Genomic DNA, 21,835 nt, shown 5'->3' on the forward strand with positions numbered 1-21,835 from the left:
CCTCTAATTCTGGTTTTGTACCATGTAAAGCATATATTGTGTAGAAGTTATTAAAGGAAAAATTATGCACTGATACAGTAACAGGATATATATTCACTATGTTCAGTCAGCACCTAGTAAGGCATTAATTTCTCCTAATGTAACATACAAAGGTAAAAAACTATTCAACAAACATTGTAATTTTTGTGAACATATAACAGGTTACAAGATTTTAGTTAATAGTTACAATTAGAATGTATTTATATTCCATGGATCAATAATAATATAAGCCAAGGATGTGTAACACAGGAACATATCATTTCTTACACAGGAAAAATTTTCACTGGTATTCAATGATCTCAATTATTATCCCTGCAAATATGTTATTTCTATATTATTGTCGATACTGATGAATAAATCCAGAATTTAATGTTGTATGTGATCTGAAGCAAACACTAGAATGGGCAATGTGCTGGAATTGCCAATACCTCCACTAATGCTTAATCTCTGTGAATTCTCATTGTGTTCAGGTGTACGTCGCAAGTACGTTGAAAGTCTATAGTGACCAAATCTAACCTCTTTATTAAGAAATAAACAATGAAAAGTCACACATGCGCTTATTATCAACAAAATCTAGGAGGAATGTGCCGTAGACCTCAAAGGTACATTTATAGTTCAATAACTGGTACTTACATAAGAAAAAGTAACACAATATTAGAGTCAAGCATACAAGAATTTTTTTCGTGCGGAACAAAAGTGTTATCTTGTACTTAAATATTAGAATCTGCATGGCCGTGGTAACACTAATTGTAAACTGTTCTTTACATTTTTGCAGGATGTGTTATTAAAATTCAAAGTATTTGTGGGTTTACGAACCAATCCTAAACTACGGTGTTCTTATATAGCGTATTATCAAGGAAGAATTATGAAACAATAATTTCTTTACTATTCAAATCAGGTATTATTATTACATATTACGAAGATGCCATTTCAAGAGCACTAAACTCATACCATAATTAACACTTGGTAAATACTAATTGAATGGCACCACTTTTAATATCCTAACAGTTAGACTGCAAATTAAAATTAAATATTGCCTACATCCTTCATAGTGAAATTCTAGGTTGTGGAATATGCTATTGTATATAACTATATATTTATTACGATATAGCATTGCATAAATATTTACAACATTTGACAATTTTCAATTGAAGTAAATTCTTCTGCAATGTAGGTAAGATAATCTTTCAATGTCTGACTTAAAGACTTTTTTATATCATGGTTTAAACTATTAATGCTGTCTGGAATAGCATTGAATAATTGATTGTTGCATTGTAAGCACCTTTCTGATTTCTGGTGAGGTTAGTATTCAGTTGATGGTGATCATTTTTGTGCCTTGTATTTATGCTATGTGTTTCAGAATTTGTTTGGAACTTCAACAAAAGACATTAATGTGAATAGAAATACACTCATTTTGGTAGGTTTGGAATATAAGTATCATTAAACCGAGTCAGGATTGGAGAGATGTTGTGCCTGTAGTTTAAATAATCAGGTTTTCTTTAGCCTATACAAAAGTATTAGAAAGTAATGCTTCAAACTGCAGTAAGATTCAATGTGAGAAAGTACCTAGTACAATATAATACAAATTGTAATACTTCTCACTTCTTATTGTTCATTGGAGGACACATAGTGGAGAGAAATCATATAAATGTGGAACATGTATGAAAGCATTCAGTAACAAGTATAACCTCACAGCACACCAGTCTGTCCACTCAGGAGAGAAGCCGTATATTTGTGCCAGATGTAACCGAGCTTTTACACGTAACAGTAACTTAAAGCGACATGGCCATTCTTGTGTCAAATGAAAACTTGACATTATATACTGACACTGTAATGACTGAGCAGGTTAGCACAGAAATAGCTCATCTATCCTCATTTTGGGAGATCCCATTTGAAATCTTTGCATGGCAACTGGTTTCTGACACATCAATTGATCTTTGAAAATGAAGATCTGTAACTTACTTTCCATCAGTTTGATTTTGTTTTGAACCTATACATATAATAGTTTACAAGAGTAGCATGCAGTCCTTAGAAGTACAATATTATCAGCAATTTACAGATTTATGAATAAAACAGAACATAATTCTGTATCCTAATACTTACTTTTACTTTTTATAGTCAAGCATCAAGGTGGAATAAACACATTATATTTCACTAGCTCCAGGTTAAATTTGTCAGAGTTGTTTCACTGTGATTCTTTGCTGTTTTCTTAAGAATCTTGTCATCTATGGCTATATGTATTTTGTGAATTTTGCTGTTGAAGAGCCCTCAATTCATCAATGGAAATCATTTTAATATACCTATGTAAATAACTACATGTTAGTATCCAAGCAATGGCCATGATAGTTTATGTTGCTGGCTAGCAGTTTGAGGCCTTTCTAAAAATGTGTGTTATATTGTCATAAAGGTGACCCAGATGTTCAGAAACACAGGAGCTGTTTTTATATTTAGAACACATCTTATAACATGTCTTTTTGCAATAAAGACTTCCATCTTCCTATGTTTCTGGACTCTTTGACTTGCTCTGTACAATGGATAAATGCTTTAAATGGGAGAGAAACCAGTCAAAAAAATACTAGACTGGGAAGGGTTAAGGATTGATGGATGCTGTAAGTATAATAGCAACCTTACTGGATGAAATCATACTGGCCTTCATCTGTTGCATGTCATGTACATTTCAGAATAATCAGTACAATAATTTCATCTGCATTCACATACCATACATCAATTTCATAATCATGTAGTGGGTCCTTGTATATTAGTCTCAGTTTATCTGAGCTCAAAATATATGTATGTAATACTGGGTGCGGCAGAGGAAACGCATGTTTTTTGAGTGGCTAGTACTCGGCAAGGAGGAGGGTGGGGGATTTCCGCCCCCTGCTAGTAGACAGCTTAGATGATGCAGTTTCAGCAGCCATGGCACCATGGATCCGCGAGCATGGGGTGTTTGTCGTTGAAAATTATATCAAAGGTGGTGAATCTGTAATTGTTGTTCATCTTCTGTTTCGGTGATATCCCTTTGGCCGCCTCGCTCCCCTGACCTGTCCGTATGTGACTATTTTTTGTGGGGTTACCTCAAATCAAAGGTCTACAGAAACAAACCACGCAACATCCAGGAACTGAAAGATTCCATTTGCCAGGAAATCGCTACTGTGGGAAGAACAATGCAGAATTTTGAGGAGAGGCTGCAAGAGTGCGTACAGAAGGAAGGGCGTCACTTCACGTACGTTATTTTTCGGAAGTAATTCAAAAATGTTCAACAAAAACTGCATTGTAAAACCTTTCTCTTTGTCTAATTAAAATTTTTTAACTTGAAAATCAACTGAGTTATTGTTATTTGAAAAACACGTGTTTCCTCTGCTGCACCCGGTATAATCTGACAGAAAGTGTTAAATGGACAGTTATTTGCTTTTAAATTTACCGTCTTAGGTGGAATATTTTACGTTGTATAAATCATTTTAAATGGGATATAAATACATTACTGGACTCTTATATAAAATGAGAGAATTTTTTTCCCTTCTCACATTGGCTAATTCCCAGTTGCAATGGGCTGCATAACAAAGGCTGTAAGGAAAACGTGGCCTGCAAACAGCAGGTTGCCTACCCCTGATTTAGAATAGTAAAGGCATAAATAGAACAACTTTTAAAAACCTATTAGAATTTCATAGCCAATTTTGACATCACAACTCTTTCTATCACATTCTCTCAAAACATAAACCAGGATCATAAATGCAATGACAATTCCATGGTATATAAAATAAAAATTGAATATTTTATTTTCAGTATTACTGGACAAATGTATATGTTCATATTCAAGGTCAAAATTATAGGATGGATATACCCAATATAATTTAAAGCTCTAAGTGAACAAACATGTTCATTATTAAATAATCTCAATGTCCATCAATAATGACTGGCATCCACATAATGAAACAAGGTGAACAACTTCAGTGCCTTGCAGAGTTCCGCTTCATTCTCATCCTCAATCTGTTAAGCTCCCTACGCCTTGCAGCCTGTTCTTCAGTCTCTGAAGCTCGCAATACTCTCATTCGCAATCTGCCCCTTTCCCTCCTCCGCTCGGCTTCTTCTTCTGTTTCTGTATGCCGTTTAAGTCTCATCCTTAGTTTCCCCTTTTCTCTGCGCCTTTCAGCCTGATCAAGTATTTCAGATACAGGTATTTCTCTTATTTCAGATGGAACATCTTTTATTAATAACTTGGTCTGTTCTGTAACATCACCTTGAAATGTTAAAAAATGTGAATTACATCTTTTTTCACACTGGGATAGATCATGGACACCAACTCCCATTCTGACTGAACTTTGCCCATCAAAACTCACAACAGTTTCATTTTTTGCAACAGGGCCTAAATTTTTATGTTGTTGCCGGCTATTATTAACTGCACACGTTCCTACTTCATGACTTCCCACTACAAATCCATCACACTGCATACAGTTGACTGCATCCACCATATATTCCATCTCAGATTTTTCATTACCCTTGCCTTCACTTTCAAGAGCATGGAGTTCATTCTTGTTATAAATATTGTGCTTGCAGATATTTCTGTTTAACGGAATACACTGTATGTCATAGCACAGTGACTTAACTTTATGTACTACTCCATTAACAGATTGTTCTCTTTTTAAGAAACCTTCATATGCAACCTGCTTCTCATTTTCTTGGGATCCTAGAACATCATATGATATGTTGTGCACAGGACCTTTCTCTACATGTATCCATGGAAATTTATTTCCTTCAGCACAGATATTAATGATATCAGCCCTGAGATCTGCTTTCCAAGAGTCATCAACAGTCCCTGCCATATGCATATCCTGACAATGTTCTATACTAGGCTCTATTTTTGTCTTATTATTTGGCAAGCATTCTCCATCTAGAGAAGAATCTACATGAATAGTGCTACCTCCTACAAGTCTGTGGGTTAAATGGGATTCAGAAGAACGAAGTTCTCTCATTCGGTACTTGTTACGTTCTCTGAGGCTTTGCGCTACCTGTGAATCTGAGGCACGAAGCGTTCTCATTCTGAACTTGTTACGTTCCCTAAGTCTCAGGGCAACCTCTGAATCAGAAGCTCGTAGTGCTCTCATTCTAAACCTGTTCTGTTCTCTACGTTTTTTGATCTGCTCTTCTTTCGGAGTCATGCTCTGAAAATTATCCTCTTGCTTGCACTGTATAACTTCATTTCCTTGATGTAGGATGTTTCTAGTTTCTACTGAGACCCCACATGTTTTCTGTGCAAAGAAATTCAATACAAAAACTGTTAATGTCATAGGATGTAGTCAGTGCACAAATATTATAATGTCATGCAAGTTATTTTTAAAAGAAATTAAATTATTTTGGGAAAGAATCTGCTGAAGAAATACTAGATATAACTGAACTGATTAACCATGGCTTAAATACTATGGTTATGACTTACAGGTTCATTGATCTTCCCACTCTCATCATAGCTTTGCTGCGACTGTAATGAATTCTCCTCGGGCTACCAGCTGTCAGGTGGTTTAACAGAGAAAACACCGTTTGGAGAACCATCTTTGTCCTCGTCCTCAGAGTGCTGAAATTCCTTCGTCGGTGTTTTCGCCATTAAACCACGTGACACAGCTGGTAGCCCGAGAATTCATTATAGAATAGCTTCTGATATGTACTAGTTATTGACTACTTAATGGACCTTTATGAAAGTCTGAGAGATATGATGTGTTCACAATTTTCTGAATATAAACAAGATTGAGAAGGCGAACTCTTTGGAGTACACTATAAATCCAAAGGTGTTCTTTATGTCACATCACAGGCAATGACCTCAAGCGGACAACCATGGAAATAACAAATGAGACAAAGGTATCAAAGGCGAGTGTTATCATTGTTGCAATGTGATCCAAGGTCACTATTGTAACAATGTGATGGAAGATGTGACAGACAGACATGGACAGACTCACAAGATGTTCGCTGCTGATGCTAAAGCGTAATGACTGCCTAAAAATTAAAGGGCCTTGTGTATGCTTCATATTTGTCTCAGGTCAGGGACCACTGGAGGGCTCTTGTGAACACAGTAATGAACCTATGGTTCCATAAAAGGAGGATTCATTTATTAACTGACTGACAATCAGCTTCCCAAGAAGGACTCTACTTCATGGACTTAGTTACCTCAGACTGCGCGATATTTGAGACATCACTTTCTCTTGAAGAATTCAATGTTGCTGGTGGCTCACCATTGATGAGAGGCACTTCAACAATAATGTCCTGAAATATGAATGAAGTAAAGTATCACTTTCTTTGCATATGAAAGTGCTACTCAGTAATAAATATTAATACTAATGGAATGGAATCAGTAATGGCATTAGGATACAACCTGAGAGTAGGACAGGAAGGAATGAAGGAAGGCTTAATGAGCATATTTCATAATGGGATTCAAGTCAGAGACCTTCCAAATGAAAGTTTAATGTACAAGAACATGGGGAGGAAGGAAGAATTCACGTCGGTCCCAGGATTTTAACAAAACACACTCAAGATGTAAATTAATTGCAATCTGAAGGTCTGTACTTTACAATCTCTGATGTTAACAATTCAATTAATATGAATGTAGCAATGCTACAATGAAGTGGTGCCTCATATTCATGAGGTTCCATCTCTATACTCTAACTAACAGACAGGTCAGCTTAGTACATTACTGTACATTTATAATTCCTCATTCAATCATATATCCAAATTAAAGTGTAATGACTATTGATATACAGTAATGACATCAGCCGGAGGTGACCTACCTGATGGGGATAAGCAAGTGGAACAGGTTGTAATCCTAGATGCCCTTCCTCTACTATGTTGAGCTCATGAGTAAGCATTTCACTCTTTACAGTACTAGGTGCCATTCTTTTTAATGCATTTTCTTTCCTTTCTGTCATGATCAAACCCAGTATTCCTACAAGTGAAGAAAAAGAAGAAATCTTGAAACACTGAGCTTTACTGCACAGACTTATAATCCAATAATCTCATGATGTTTGTTATAATGATGTAAGTTTATAATCAAAAAGTGAAGTGCAGTTTATTTAATTAATAAGAGCTATGGTGCCAGTCACACAAACTGTAATAACAGAAATAGCAGTAGCATTAATAATATATTTGTTTTGGAAACAACTCTATTTTACTACCGACTCTTCTTCTTCTTCTTGGTGCTACAGTTCAAAGTTGAACTACTGACTCTACCTATATTAATTATAAAAAGGTCTTACTTTCTTTAAGACACGCAGATATTAGCACTCGATTTAAACCCATTTTCTAAAGTCCATGTTAATTTTTGGGCATTAAATAGCATAGAAACAGATATTTTTGTGCTGTTCTACAGGCAACAAACATTCCTTCCCTGCACTGAATTACCAACCACACAGTTCACACATTTGGGATAACCATTCAGAACTTGAAAATGCTGCTTGTTTATGTATGAGGGAGAAAACTCACAGCAGTGAGCAGCAGCATATTTCTTTAACATCCATTTTATGTCCATTGTTTGTTGCTTGGGTGTTTCAAAGAACCCATCCAGGTTCAGAATTCTGTGTAACATTTTGTAACATGCTGTTTTTTTATGGTAAGGAGTTATCTCCCACCTACCCCTCAGCTGGAGGATGACCCCTTGTCAGGTGTCTGTGACTGCATATTCAATATATTTGCATCCACCCTCCACATGTGAAGGCCTTTTCTATCTGCACCCTGATGACATATGTCGTGGTGATGAGGGGCCACTTAACATGGGATTTCATACCATCAATACAAGTGTCAGAGGAGAAAAGAAAGACCTGTTATAGTAGCTACTTTGTTATTTAGAACCGTTTTTTTGCCTTAATTAAAAAGCAACAGAGGACCCAGAGGACGTACATTTACTTGTGTCCTTCTCATAACCTATGTACTGTCAATGAAAGATGTTACAATATTTTGATCGTTTTGAGTGTACATGGATTGAACAAATATAAACATGATGGAGAAACATAACCGTCACATTAGGAATACTATCTTGAATATGAAAGAGAGTATGTTTCAAATATCTTCATGTTCAGCGCTTAAATTAATGAAGTATTAAACCCGATTAACTACGATCAGACCGAATGACAACTACATCCACCATCATGCGCTTTTTTCTTCAGCGTCATTAATACAGAATGTGTACGAATCCATTTGCTACTGCTACTCGGCGTTATCGTTATTGCAGTATGAAACATTTGTAAACTTCATTGTTGCGTTAGTGCTTTTCGTTGTATTTTCACGTGGAATGAAAATAACCTGCTAACATAACCCATTGACGATATTTACTGAGATATCGATTGATGACATTCGACGAATAAAGCTAAAATAAATGTCATTTAAATATTACGGAAGAACATACCTTTATGTGTTTTGTGACATACTCAAGCCTCTATTTACATAAATAATTGTGCAACAATACATGCACTGTGGAACAATATTTTTGTTATCATCTACATACTGTCAATACTAGACCACTTTAATCCGTGGAGTTCCAAGTCACTGCATACTTTGTTGTCGACAGCCTCTGCTGTGTGAATTGAATTGGGTATAGGTAGAAGCGGTCGCAGCACTTGTCTATTTGTTTTATCAACCCGAGCACTCAATACTGCGGAAAATGTTGCAATGTTATAACTGTAACCCAATTGCAGGGCAAATGAAATAGTGACTATGTTTCCATTTGTATTATTTCTCAAAATACAAGTCTCTTCTCTTAAGAAAATAAGTCTGGACACTGAACTGAAATTTGAAACAGAAGTCACCTGAATACAAGTCCATCATGCTATCAGAGAGCTACACAGTCCTTGTTATCAATGTCTAAGAGTTCAAATAATTCCATCCAAATGACCTAAGTTTGACTTCCAATTCACCTCTCATATTTCATTGGGGAATTTGAAGCCATTCTTGGTTTTGCACAGAATTCTGAGATCCTACACATTTCTCAAGTCTTTCAGTGCACTTTTAAGAGCTAATTTCAGTAATCTAATAGCATGCAAAAGAAATTTGGGAAGGTAGTTAGTTGCTCAGCTAGTCAAGAAATTCACAATCTTTTATGAAACCCAAATAATCACACAAGTGGCCTCCAATTAACGCCCATCCAATTTGTGGTAGTGCAGAACATTTGTAAGATGTTAGATTTTAAACTGAGGGATTGTTATACACTGAATTCTACATTCAAGCTCGGGGACCACTGCTTGTTGGCTGTCCAAAACTGTTCATTCAGTTTATTTTCAGTTATCCTCTGTACTTGGAGTAAGTGCCAATAGACTCCATAATTCAGCTTGGCTCTCTGTACAGTAATGCTATATGGATAAGCAATGAAGCCAAAGTGATATTTTTACGTGCATAATACATTTTAACAGGATTAAATATGAAAGTATAAAATTCTGCATAATTCAAACTGAGTACTCTTTTGTTTGGATACTCTTTGGTTTTCTGATTTCAAAACAAAATTAGATTAAACTTTTAATAAAAGTTTAGGATTTTATATGTACTTAAAACTTCCAATAACAGCCACTTGAAGTCTAAGACAAAGTCTATTTATTTACATATTTCATTCCCAATCATATGTTTGTCCATTTTGACAGACAGCTTAATTTCATAGCAATATCTGAAATTACAGCCTCTACACAAATAAGTCATATATATGACAAAACTCTCTTCATTTTTTGTTCAGCACAGGATATTGAAAAAAATAGTGTGTACTAAAATACTGCAAAGTAGACATACTAGACCATGTTCCAGTACTTGCAATTAAATACTGAAACTTGATTCAAGAAACGGATAGGAAAATATACTATTTATTGTCAAATTCAAATAAATGAATCAGAGTAAAAGATCATCGTACTTAGAACAAAATTATTTTACTCAAGCTAATGACTATTATACTTTTCACACTGACTGGTAACTATCACAAGGATGGCGGTAAGTTTTTATTATATTAGTTCGCATTTTATGAATGTTTCTTCTGTATTGCGCCTTAAACAGATTCACTGCACATCTGCATACATTTGTAAGATACGAAGGCAGGAAAGGGAAAGGTCATCACTTGGTAATGTTGTTCAGAATCCCAGCCTTTGCCACTTTTTTTGCATGTACTATTGTATGTTTCATTAATTTCCAACGTTGTGCAAATCTCTTTCCACATAATTCGCATGCATGAGGCTTCTCTCCTGTGTGTACCACCATATGAACATTTAAATCACCTCTTTTAATGAACCCTTTACCACATATGCCACACACGTGAGGCTTTTGTCCTGTATGTATAAGTTTGTGAGTTTTTAGGTCCCCATGTTGGTAGAATCCCTGTCCACAAGTCTCACATATGTGTCTCTTTTTCTCCCCAGTGTGTATATATTCATGTGCTTTAAGATTGTGTAGGGAAGTGTATGCTCTCCCACACACCCCACATACATGTGGCTTTTCTCCTGTGTGCACTATGGAGTGTGTCTTGAGATTGCTGAGTTGTGTGAAGCCCTTTCCACATTCTGAACATACATGGGGTTTAATGCCTGTGTGCACCAACATGTGCTGCTTGAGATTGCTTCGCAGCAGAAAGCCCTTCCCACATACGTCACACACATGTGGCCTGTTACTGGTCTGGCTGTCCTGGGGCTGTTGAATAGCTGAAGGACCAGGTCTGGGCAATTCATTAATCTGCTTATTTTCTTCAAACCTGATAATAAGACAATTATTCCTTACCTGAAATTGTAAGACACTGCAAATTATGGCAAACTTAACTTCTAGTTGTTCTGTATGAAACACACATAATGATTGGTCAGTGAATCCAGTCTACGGGCAGTCTTATATAAAATCTCCATTTTTGGTTTAAATTCAGTATAATTCAATAATAAATTTCCATTAGTATGCTTTAGCATCTTATCAGATATACAAATTTCTCTCATTCTAAAGGACTTGTAGTATAAAGAATGCATATTATTGTCCATGTCATTTAACATGTTATCTTAAAGGGGGGCTGGGAGGAAGGGCAGTGAACATAAGCCCTGCACAGGCTGTGATCAATACTACTGTCCAAAATAATGATTTTCCATCATAGACATGGTATGAGCAATGGTCATGTAACAGTGTAGTGAACACTGTGACACAGAATGTTACTGCTTTTGTGAATTCCTACTTATTATCCAGTTGTATAAACCAAGTCATAAGTACCTGAAATCACTACTGTACAGCAAAAACACTTAAATATTATATAGTTGAGTTCAGTGACACCCCATTTTTAGGAGAATTATGGTGAGGAATACCTACTAACTTTGGCTTTCCAGGAGTTTCACGATGTTGGCTGACACTGTGACTTGCTGCATCCACTTTCATCTCACTTTTACCATGTATAAACTTGAAATGTCTGTCCCTGTTGTTGTTTGGACTGGAAGTATCTACTCCACTTTTTCCCTACACAAATTTCATAAGAAAACACATACCTTAGAAATAAGATCTTTTACATGCACTGTTGGTTTAATGCATGTGTGCATTCCTTGCTTCACATTTTCAAACACTTCAGCTTGAGAACTCACAATTTGATGCAGTATATTGTTAGAAGAATATTACTTACTAGTAATCATTTGGTGACCATACTGTTCACTACTATGTCCTTACTTTCTACAGGCCTCATGCTTCTGAGGTTCTGTGTGCACAATTTAAATATTTCAAATGTAAAGTTGAGATCATTAATTCACATGTAAATGTCACTTTAGTTACTGTGGATATTCACTTTTATGGAAGTTTCCCCATCTGTGAAAAACTGAAAACAATATTGTTATGAAACTTCAAGAATGGGGAAATTATATATAAATGTTCTATTTTAAAGTGGAAACCAAATAGAGGTTTTGCATTGTTTAGTGAAGTTGCCAGTAAAGCTATGAGGCCAGCATCTTTCTTAGCCAGTTGTGTTGCCCTTGCTACATATTGACAACAAAATAAAGCACCTAAAATTTTATTTGATTCATAGTACTTAATATGAAATTCTGAATTCATGTAATGTCTGTTCTCTTGTTGACATAATTCTTTTTCCAATACTCTTTTCTATTTCATTTGTTCTTAAGTCAGCAATATTAGAGTGAAATTATGGTGGGTAACACTTCTCTACATGTGCAGACTACAAGTAAAAAGGCTTATATATACATGGATATTCATGAATTACAAACTCACCCTTGGATAAATACAGATTCCTATAATTAACAGAGGCATTGACCTCCATCGATATTAAAATATGATAACATTTTATTTACAACTAAAATTTCGATTTATCCAGTACACTTTGGAACAAGAATATTCACTGCCTACTGTATAATTAAACACTTGTGACGGGATAGTGCTTATAAAATGTGAGGTTTATTTTTTCTCTGGGGCACTATTGTTTTCTGTAATGTACATAATTTACAACCGTATTGTGGATGGAGTAAAAACATTCATTCGCTTTAATTAAAAATTACAAACCCCTTTTTTTCTATATAAATGCAGGGAATATCCTATGGTATACGATTATTTGAAATTCGTTTCATTATAATTTTATGTTATAGAGAGGTTATGTATTGTCCTATGAACAGCCAGATTCAGAAAGTTCACACTGAAAACCTGTGGGCTTAATGACGTAGATACACGGGCTTCTAAAGTGCCCATACAAATACAGACACATGTCCAGGTAATAAGTTAATTTAGAAAACTTGCTGAATGACTGGTCCTACTTTCTCTATCACATCAGTTCTGTTAAAGAAATGTCAGTCTATCTTTTGTACTGTCAGCAAAGCATAAGAATAGACTTGGACTCCACAGTCGTTGCTTGTGGTGGTTGTAGGGAAGAAAGTGGGTTCTATATGTGTACCATTGATTTGTTTCTTACTTGAGAACATTGCATAATAAGGAATATTCACCATTAAATAATTTAATTTAGGACCTATACCTTCTCTTCCTGCAAGTGCTTCTGAGGCATGTAGCAGGACAGTTTTACTCTTTAAAACAATAGATGGCAACTACCACTTATAGGATAGCCAGCTTCACTGATTAATGTAGAGAACGAATAGTGTGACTGTCAAGAAAAATTGTTTGAAGTTGACCTGTATGTTTAAACATATCAACAGTTAGTTACTTTAGTAGTGGTAAACAAATCCAGAACAACAGGAAAATTAATATTACAGATTAGCCATTGTTAGGAAAATATTGAAGGTGATAACATTTACTATTGTCATGTACAGATAACTGGAGAGGCAGCTTATGATGGCTTTTAATTTTACATAAGATTCAGTGTAAATATTAGTTTGAACTGACAATTGAAGAACAGTGATATGATGCTATGCCATATTATCATTTTGAAAACTATATCATTGTAATTTTGGGGGGCAAAACTGACTTTGTGCATTCTAACATGTTGCTGTCGGGTATAAAATCCTTTCTGAACTCTCAACAGTAATTAGTATGACAGGTAATTGAGACAAACTTGAATCTGTGATGTACTTTAGTTACATTAGTAGTTTTTCATTAGGTCTTTTTTAGGTTAGAAAAGATTGCATTTAATTTGTATTAGAAATAATTATTGTATTTGTGCAATGATATGTTGTATGTTCTTGGCTTAGGGCTATGAAGGATCTATGGAATAGGTTTATTCTTTTAATTTCTGTGCCTATGCTCAGATGTGATCCACATTCCTAGGGTCTGGGACGGGAATGGTGGTGTGAAACCGGTATCATGAGGTTTAGGGTGCATAAAATGCAATTGAGTGTGTTGTGTAGACATGTACTTTTCGGGATGCATGAATGTTGAGCATTATCATTCCGTAAGAATATCGGAATACTCGTCTGAAAGAATTCTTTACGCCAAATAAATAGTGAAAAAAGTTGAAGGAAGCGATGATCTTAAGACGAGTCACTGCCTGTTGTATTCTCTATTGCGTTTTAAACGAGTGTAGAAGATTTTTTGAATTAAGAGTTGTATGTAAGAGTTTCTGAAAGATATTAATAGTACTAAATGTTTGAAAGATTTAAGCAGTAAGTCGAATTGACGTTGGAAATGTTGACCCCATAGCCTGCAGTGTTCAATTTTTGTTTTTTAAGTAGCTCGGGGAATTATATATCAAATTTTATTAATTTCATACAAATGTATGGCTATTTTTTGCTGATCAATGAAAGTACATGCGTCTTGTTGATCGTAACAAACCCAGAAAATAACCTCAAAAATCGTTTAAGTACAACCCTTACGTTTTCTGAAGTGAAAGCAGTTATTACAGTAAATATGAAAAGCATATTGGAGAGACTGTGCCAAAGGGCACTTTGTTTAATGCAGTGAAATACCTCGTTCAGTGTTGTCATCAACATTCAGTCTAGTGTGGAAGTATTAGACCTTTACAATTTCAGCTGAAGTTACTATTACTTCTTGTGTGTGAATATATTATTTTAAATAAGTGTTTTGATATATCTAAGTTCAACCAGTTGAATACAGATTGCACATTCCAATTGCCTGTTACAACTGCCGTTGAAAGTCATTTATGAATTGGAAGTTTGTGCAGGAAAGGATGTGGTTCCTGTTTATTTAGTGCCTTATGTGAAAACTGCGCATTTAAGATACTGTGTGGAGAAATTTGTATGCTCCATACAATGTACATCAAGTAATGTAAGTAGAATGTTTTTACAGGTACAGAGGTTAAAATACATTCCCTTTTCTTACTTTAAAGCTTAAAATAAATTAAGATTGAAATTTTAGGTAGTATTGTTAGTAGATCATATAATTAACATCTTAATTTGATAGAATATAGAAGGTAGTGGTTGTGATGTAATTTAAAGTGCTATCCTCAGATTTACCTGAACGGACTGAGCAAAATCACTGAAAGTGTTAAGCTAGCTGGTCCTTGTGCTGAGATTTTAACCTGAGACCTCCTGATCCTCAAGTGATAACCATTCAGCCATGCTATTCAGTGTTGTCACATTTTCATCTGAACAATATGCAAATTTTTATCAGTTTTGATATGGGAAATGCTTAATATAACGTACTGATAAAATATGGATTTGTGCTGTACCAGTATGAGTGTCACTAAAATTTATTATTAAAGTTTTACTACTTGTTTTAAATTGTCCTGAATGGTGTAAAACATAAGTGACAAAGGAGTTTGCTTAATCTTGAGATACACAGTTTAAATCCTTGAAGGTTAATTTGTTCGTTTCCTCAGCCCTTCTAAGGAAATTAACATCTAATACCTTACATAGGCCATGGCCATTTCCTTCCCAGTCCTTTCAATTCATAATATGTAACACTATCATTTCATTTGAGGCCAAGTGACATCTGCAGTTGTCTCAGCATAATTAAACAGCATACAAATGAGTTTAACCTGTAATGACTTGTTTCCATTTGGAACTACCTTTCCACAGAATCATACTTAAGGATTTTAGATATAGTCATCAGATATACTTTGATAAGGTTAGGAGTAACAGATTTTCACTACTGTCAAAAATGTATGGTATTTAGGAACCTGTGAGCAGTGAATTAAGAATTTATTACCAACTCATTATGGAGCTACAGTTAGTTATGTTGTAGGTTTCTGTAAGCCAATGATGTCAAATGAAGAGCATTTATCATCTGATGTGACATGTGCTGAGGACTACAGGGCAGGTGTTGTGCACGTGAACATAAAGCAAGAACCCCACGTCGAAGACGAGTATCAGGTCTGTACACTTATTACTGTGAATTGGTATCATTATACTGTGTAGTCACATTACTGGAGTGTACTGTAGTGTTTACAGATTAAAGATTATGTAATGAACTGTAATTGTATCACTATTACTACTATTACTACTGTTGTGAAGTGATGGATGTAAGAACATTGATAATTTTTTATTGTGCTTTATGTAGAAGAATCTATTTTCAAGCAGTATGACACATTCTAGGTCTGGGGCAATATAATTTCAGACCAATTCAGAAAGATGCTACCGAGGTACTATAGTTAAATGCATTAGAAATTGTTTCAGTGTCAACACTGACACAAATACTTGTGAATCATTTTTCAAGCAGATAAATTCATTAAAGATAAGCACATGAAAATGTTGTAGTTGATTTGAATACTGTACAGTTTGAAAAAAAAGAAAGCATGTTTCAGTCGCCCCCATTCTCAAATATTCTACTCTTTGTTAAACTGCTTCTGGTCATATCCTTCATAACAGATTTTATAATATAAATATATTGTGATAATGATGTTAATGTATTTTAATGAAGGACTTTTAAAATTCAGCTTTTTCTTAGAATGGAATTATGTATTACCTTACAACAACAAACATTACATACATTTACAGCACCCACAGGCAGACCCACTTGTAACACCACAGGAAGTCCACAGAGTTGCTGCATTTGATAATATTCAACAAACATGTGATAGTATTGAAAAGCACAGTGAGGTCCATGGACACCTTCTTGAACCTGAAGTGATCATAAATGTTAAACAGGAGTCTCAGGTACAATTAATTCACAAACACTTTTCAGCTTAATAATGTTCTAATCTTAGATCAATGCAATGCTCATTAGTTGTCATTATTCAGTGAACTGTGGAAAGAAAATTGAGTCACTTTTATCCATGTTTAGTATCATTGGTCATTTTCTGAATTTGCATGTGTAGTGCAGTCAGAATTTCTTTCAGCATGTGGGTTCTGATGAATCTCTTCAGAAGACATCAAGTTTAACAGGTGAAAGCAGTGGCAACACACCTAATATTGCCACTGTACAGAAGGAGACAACAACAAAGAAAAAGAAGAAATCAAAATTACCAGTGGAGAAGAACTATATATGTACTGTATGTAACAAAGCATTTGCTCTACCATACCTCTTGAGGAAACACAGTACTATACATTCAGGAGTGAAACCTTATGAATGTGCAGTGTGCAAGAAGCATTTTCTGCAAAAAGCTCATCTTGACAGACACCAAGTTGTGCACACAGGTGAGCGACACCACTGCAGTGTGTGTAGCAAGTCGTTCTCGCAGCTCAGTACCATGCATCAGCATATGAGGTTACACACTGGTGAACAAGTTCACCAGTGTCCTGACTGTCACAAATTTTTCCCTGTTAAAGCGAAACTAGACCAACATTCGATAGTACACACAGGACAGAAAATATATCAGTGCACATTGTGCAAGAAGTTGTTTAAGTATAAGGTTGCTCTTGACCGACACATAAAAATGCACAACAGAGACGGACACCTGTGCTCCATCTGTAACAAAGTATTTGCTACACAGAGTCACTTGGAACGACATGTTAGGGTACATACTGGTGAAAAACCATTCAATTGTGAAGTTTGTGGGAGAGCCTTCAGTAGTAAGTACAATTACCAACAACATCTTGTAGTTCATAGTGGTGAAAAACCATTCATTTGTAACATATGCAACAAAGCTTATACAAAACGTAGCAAATTGAAGAATCACATTCATGTTCATCATACTGAGAAAACTTATGCATGTCCATTTTGTCAGCTGAAGTTCCCTTCACAGTTATCACTTGAGCGTCATGTGTTGATTTTACATAACTTAGGAGATCCTGCTAAATTCAGGAATTTACCACCAGATGTTGATGAAGTGGGAAGCAGCAATGTGGTAAATTATTCCTCCGGAAATGTAAGAAAATCAGTATAGTTTAAGTAGAATTCTTATTAAAGCATTGCAGAAAGTTAGTAGATAACGTATATAAAATGTCTTTAATATATTTTAAATTGAAGTTGTGAATCTGAGTACAATACAACCAAATAATTTTGTGTCCACAGTCTTACTGTCAGGTGACATTGGTCTGTATATTGTTCTGGAATTTCTTTCAGTGTATAGAATCCTTCATGTTAACATCCTGATGAAAGAAAACAAACATGCTGGTGGAAACTCTTATGGGTTCCTGTAGCATCTTTAAAACGAATACGTTCTGATATTTTAAACTGTTCTATGTTTATCATCAGGAATATAACAGTTACATCTACTTTGAGTGGTTACGCATTGATTTCCATGTTTGTTCTTGTTGTAGAATATCATTCATAACCCACAACTTTGGAACAGTTCTTCATTTAAAACTTTAAACTCCCTTCATTATCTGGGGAAATTTTGACAGATCTTACATTGTGTAACCATAATTAACCCTCTGAAGCCAAAGCTCATCTAAATAATATTTAAGAATACAGTCTGTATTGCAAAAAAAACACAATACTTCACCATTACAAAGGATCAATTTGTAATTTTTTTATTGTCTATGGTCAACTTGACCATCGTGACCCTGAAAAAAATTGACAGTGGAACCACGGTTCCGGAGAATCTGACGTAAATACGTCTCTGTATTTAAATTATATTTAAGCAATAAATACAATGAAAGGAAGGTAGCTGAATGTAATGTAAGGAAATGTAATGTAATGAAATGAAATGTAATGTCAAAATTATCTAGTCTACGACGCACTTCTACAAGTGATTCACAGCTCAGCTCTTTCCGCAATAACGAAAGCGGATTGTTGACGGCAGTAATGTAACACAACAATGCCGAGTAAACAGATGATGTTTCCTAGGTAACATAACAATGCACGCAAGCTGACCATTGTTGTCAGTCCATATTTACACGTTGTTGTATGGATATTACACGTTTTCCTAGGTAACAACAATGCCGAGTAAACACGACGTTCCATAGGTAACCATTGTTGTCGATTTGTTGATACTGATCTTACACATTTTCGTTCCACGTTTTCGTTACATGTTTTCCTTTCACTTTTTTACCGAATGACCCTTCCGTATAGACGTATTTACGTCAAAAATAGTCATTGCTCTTTACTGAAATAATCGCTGTTTGCAGTGAGAATCTTACAAATACAAAATTAAGATTTACTGATTGCTGAAGCAGGTGTTATATATACTTACCTTTAGGCTTGAATAGGTTTGAGTATAACAATTTCTTATTGAAACAAAACTACAGAAAATAATATTCATATTACAAGATCCTTAAAAACCTGATGGTGCCTTTACACTATTCTGTCCCTGTATACATGGTAGTACTTTTAAAGAGAACATCTGTATGTTCATGTTTGCAAATGAGAGTGCTTAGCATTGTTAATAATAATACATGAACTCAGAACACTGTTTTTATTAGTTGATGACATATTCTATGTGCTTGTAATTAGTTATGGGCATTAAATGTTCTATGGTTGTTATTAATTGGTAGCATAACATTTCCCTTACTTGTTGAGAGAGATAATTGGTTATATTAGCATAAATATATGTTTTACTCTACAAAACCTAATGCTATTCTTGTATGAGTGCCCACAAGTGATGATAATGGATTACTGATAATAATCTTTATTGTATGGTAGTAAGGGATTTAAACCCCTGTATATAGGGCTGGCATCTGGGCTTTAACTTAAGTTTTAATGATTTAGTAGTATCTGGGTGTGATACATGGCCAGCTGAATCACATATGTAGCACAACTTATTCAGCTGTATGGTTTTCTGTTCTTCCACAATGAGGTACGTATTTGCCATGAGGCATACACTTTCAAAGAATGATAACATTGATCTTCATAATCATTAACTGTTTTACTAACAAAGATCACAGAATGCATAATTTAGAGGTCCTGTTTCTCCACAGATATGTTTCACATTCAGAATTACTTAATTCAGGTGAAACTTGGTGCAGTAGTTTTCACACTAAAAGTTGTTAACAGAAATTTTTGTGCATACCAGTCGGTCATACGCTCTATTTTATATGAATCAAATTGAGTTTTATTAATATTTAAAAAAATTACTCACGCAAAATTAAAATACACAACTACAACCTTTATTTGAAATATTTTTCAATATTGTGAACATTTAATGAAAAGAAAGAAAAACTATTTGACTGTAATTTGTTTCCTAAGCATTCTTTAGTTTTGCAACAAGAGATCTGTATCTACAATACGTGAACATGAAGGCCAATGAGGTATGTAGAATAACAGTGCATTTGGAAAATACATGTAGTACTTTTGTGGTTTATATGTTAGAACTGACTTCATAGAAGAAGTGTGGCAGTTAGTGCAAGGAACTTCAGAAATAATCTGGACACTTCCTGGTGTGTGTGCCCATATTTTATATATAATTCACAAGAATGTGTTCAAGATACTGTCATACAGTGTGATATTGTTTTGCATTTGACAGCAGTAACAACATGAAAAGACATCAACCCAGCTAGAAAGAATCTATACTCATTTCTCATGTTCTCGAGTTATTTGTAGGATTTTGTCTCTCTCTCTGTAACTGACATTAGATGTACTTAAATATTGTTTTATATGAATCAGAGTGGTTACTATTACCATACCAAAGCAAGCATATTTATGCCATACAGCCATCTTTCACAGTTTACTCTTGATCACATGTGACATAAAGATATGAGGTATGTAAGAGAATTATATTCACACTCTTCTTTTAATAGTTTTGGAATGTATAGTTGTTACTGTCAAGTATCGATTTTGACTGACATATGTTGCCAGAGTAAACATTTAGTTTTTCAACTCATTTATGAGGTATTACATTGTGACTTTGTATTACCTTGTAATGTGAGGCTGAAACTTGAATGAACGTGGAGACTATGCATAAATTCCACGTCCTGAGTGTTATAATCCATTCCGCCTTACTTTGGAAGGAATATAAAGGCATATATCAAGTTAAGATGATTGACATCTTTACTGGAATCTTGATTAAATTTTAACCACTGTTGAAAATTAACTAACTCAGGCTTTTTTGGTTATGGTGACATAAGGAGAGGACTGAATGTGGGTGTATGTTGGTAATGTTACAATTAAAAACAAAAAATGTTAATTTTCTAGCAGACTTTTTCTATTAAGGTGTAAATAAATATCCATAATAATTTATGCATGCTTCCAGAACTAACCACATTGTAATTTTGCATTCTTACAAAGCCAAAGAAAATAAGAGATTGTCTGTCAAATGGCACTGTGAAATGTGAAAAGCTGAACTTACACTTTCGACAATCTCACTTTAAGTGCTTGTTTAATGCACTCCTAATTTACTGAAGAGGCTGATATGCTGAAAGACAAAAAATACAAATGCTTTGCATGCAATCATGGATTAAAGAACAGAAGCCTGATTGTAAAAACTGGAGCACAGACATGCAGGCCGAGTCCATGTAACGCAGAGAATGCGGGTCATGATGTTGAAATTGCTTTGGGATGGTAAATATAAACATACACTTAACATCAGCATTAAAAACATGCCTTCACTGAGAGTCATTATATTTTACCAGTTGGTGAAATTAATTCTACTTGTGGCATCTATGAGTTCACTTTTGTAAAATGTTAACTTTGCACAGAGCAATGTCACAATATAATATATTTAGTTACTTGAACAGTCTGATTTTGCTATTTGATATTTTACTGATTTTTTCCCCATAGCTAGGATTTTGTTGCATTGTTGTTTGAGATGTATGTAAAATATATTTTGAGTCATATTTACTACCAATTTCCTTCATTTAAATATCCACACATAAATTATTCTTTAATAGAAGTATGACAAACTGTACAGCTTTAGTTTATACTCTTATAATTATAGACTAAATTCATAATTTAACTACAAATGCAAATAATTCATTTCCATAAGGAATGCTAAAGTGGCCTTTACAATCACTTATAAAGAAAATGGTTCTAAATGAAGTCATATGTTATATTGTATTATACATAGTATATGACCTGTATATATTTCTATTAAATACTATTTTGATGTTGTTTAAATCACTTTTTGAATCTTTGTGAATCCACACACCTTACCATTAAGCTGATCTCA

At 34.7% G+C, this 21,835-nt stretch overlaps 2 protein-coding genes across 10 annotated transcripts; one reads left to right on the forward strand and one right to left on the reverse strand.

The window, feature by feature from the left end:
- Nucleotides 1–517: 517 nt before the first annotated feature.
- Nucleotides 518–21,783, forward strand: LOC110839771 (uncharacterized). Of its 6 annotated transcripts, XM_087355949.1 has the most exons (5): nucleotides 518–641; nucleotides 815–937; nucleotides 15,595–15,722; nucleotides 16,347–16,505; nucleotides 16,688–21,783. In XM_087355949.1, exons 3-5 carry the CDS (start codon nucleotides 15,609–15,611, stop codon nucleotides 17,672–17,674), a joined length of 1,260 nt encoding a protein of 419 aa, XP_087212075.1. In that variant the 5' UTR covers nucleotides 518–641; nucleotides 815–937; nucleotides 15,595–15,608; the 3' UTR covers nucleotides 17,675–21,783. The 6 variants fall into 6 exon arrangements, with proteins under 6 accessions (XP_087212075.1, XP_087212073.1, XP_087212076.1 ...); XM_087355947.1 differs by lacking the exon at nucleotides 518–641 and having other exon boundaries at nucleotides 777–937; XM_087355950.1 differs by lacking the exons at nucleotides 518–641; nucleotides 815–937 and adding an exon at nucleotides 12,582–12,715.
- On the reverse strand, nucleotides 3,793–13,090 carry LOC110833187 (uncharacterized). 4 transcript variants are annotated; one of them, XM_087355936.1, is made up of 6 exons: nucleotides 12,223–12,356; nucleotides 11,627–11,815; nucleotides 11,327–11,466; nucleotides 6,810–6,964; nucleotides 6,193–6,288; nucleotides 3,793–5,285 (listed from the first exon to the last, which is right to left on the reverse strand). In XM_087355936.1, the coding sequence occupies exons 3-6, from the start codon at nucleotides 11,376–11,378 to the stop codon at nucleotides 3,987–3,989; spliced, it is 1,602 nt and encodes a 533-aa protein (XP_087212062.1). In that variant the 5' UTR covers nucleotides 11,379–11,466; nucleotides 11,627–11,815; nucleotides 12,223–12,356; the 3' UTR covers nucleotides 3,793–3,986. The 4 variants fall into 4 exon arrangements, with proteins under 4 accessions (XP_087212062.1, XP_087212064.1, XP_087212063.1 ...); XM_087355938.1 differs by lacking the exons at nucleotides 11,627–11,815; nucleotides 12,223–12,356 and adding an exon at nucleotides 12,974–13,090; XM_087355937.1 differs by lacking the exon at nucleotides 11,627–11,815 and having other exon boundaries at nucleotides 12,223–12,341.
- Nucleotides 21,784–21,835: the final 52 nt, after the last annotated feature.

This window comes from Zootermopsis nevadensis, unplaced genomic scaffold (genome assembly GCF_977971745.1).
Source record: "Zootermopsis nevadensis isolate Lab colony 2312 unplaced genomic scaffold, Znev_1.0 Znev_ptg000025l, whole genome shotgun sequence".
Taxonomy (NCBI): domain Eukaryota; kingdom Metazoa; phylum Arthropoda; class Insecta; order Blattodea; family Termopsidae; genus Zootermopsis; species Zootermopsis nevadensis.

Excerpts from the sequence above, each read along its gene's own strand:
- LOC110833187 (XM_087355938.1), bottom strand. The coding sequence starts at position 11,378 with ATGCAGCAAGTCACAGTGTCAGCCAACATCGTGAAACTCCTGGAAAGC. Across the intron at positions 6,965-11,326 it reads GAAACTCCTGGAAAGCCAAA|GAATACTGGGTTTGATCATG; the intron begins GTTAGTAGGTAT and ends CTTCACTTGTAG. Across the intron at positions 5,286-6,192 it reads CAAATATCGCGCAGTCTGAG|AAAACATGTGGGGTCTCAGT; the intron begins GTAACTAAGTCC and ends TTCTTTGCACAG.
- LOC110839771 (XM_087355945.1), top strand. Across the intron at positions 15,723-16,346 it reads ACGTCGAAGACGAGTATCAG|CACCCACAGGCAGACCCACT; the intron begins GTCTGTACACTT and ends ATACATTTACAG. Across the intron at positions 16,506-16,687 it reads ATGTTAAACAGGAGTCTCAG|CATGTGGGTTCTGATGAATC; the intron begins GTACAATTAATT and ends AATTTCTTTCAG.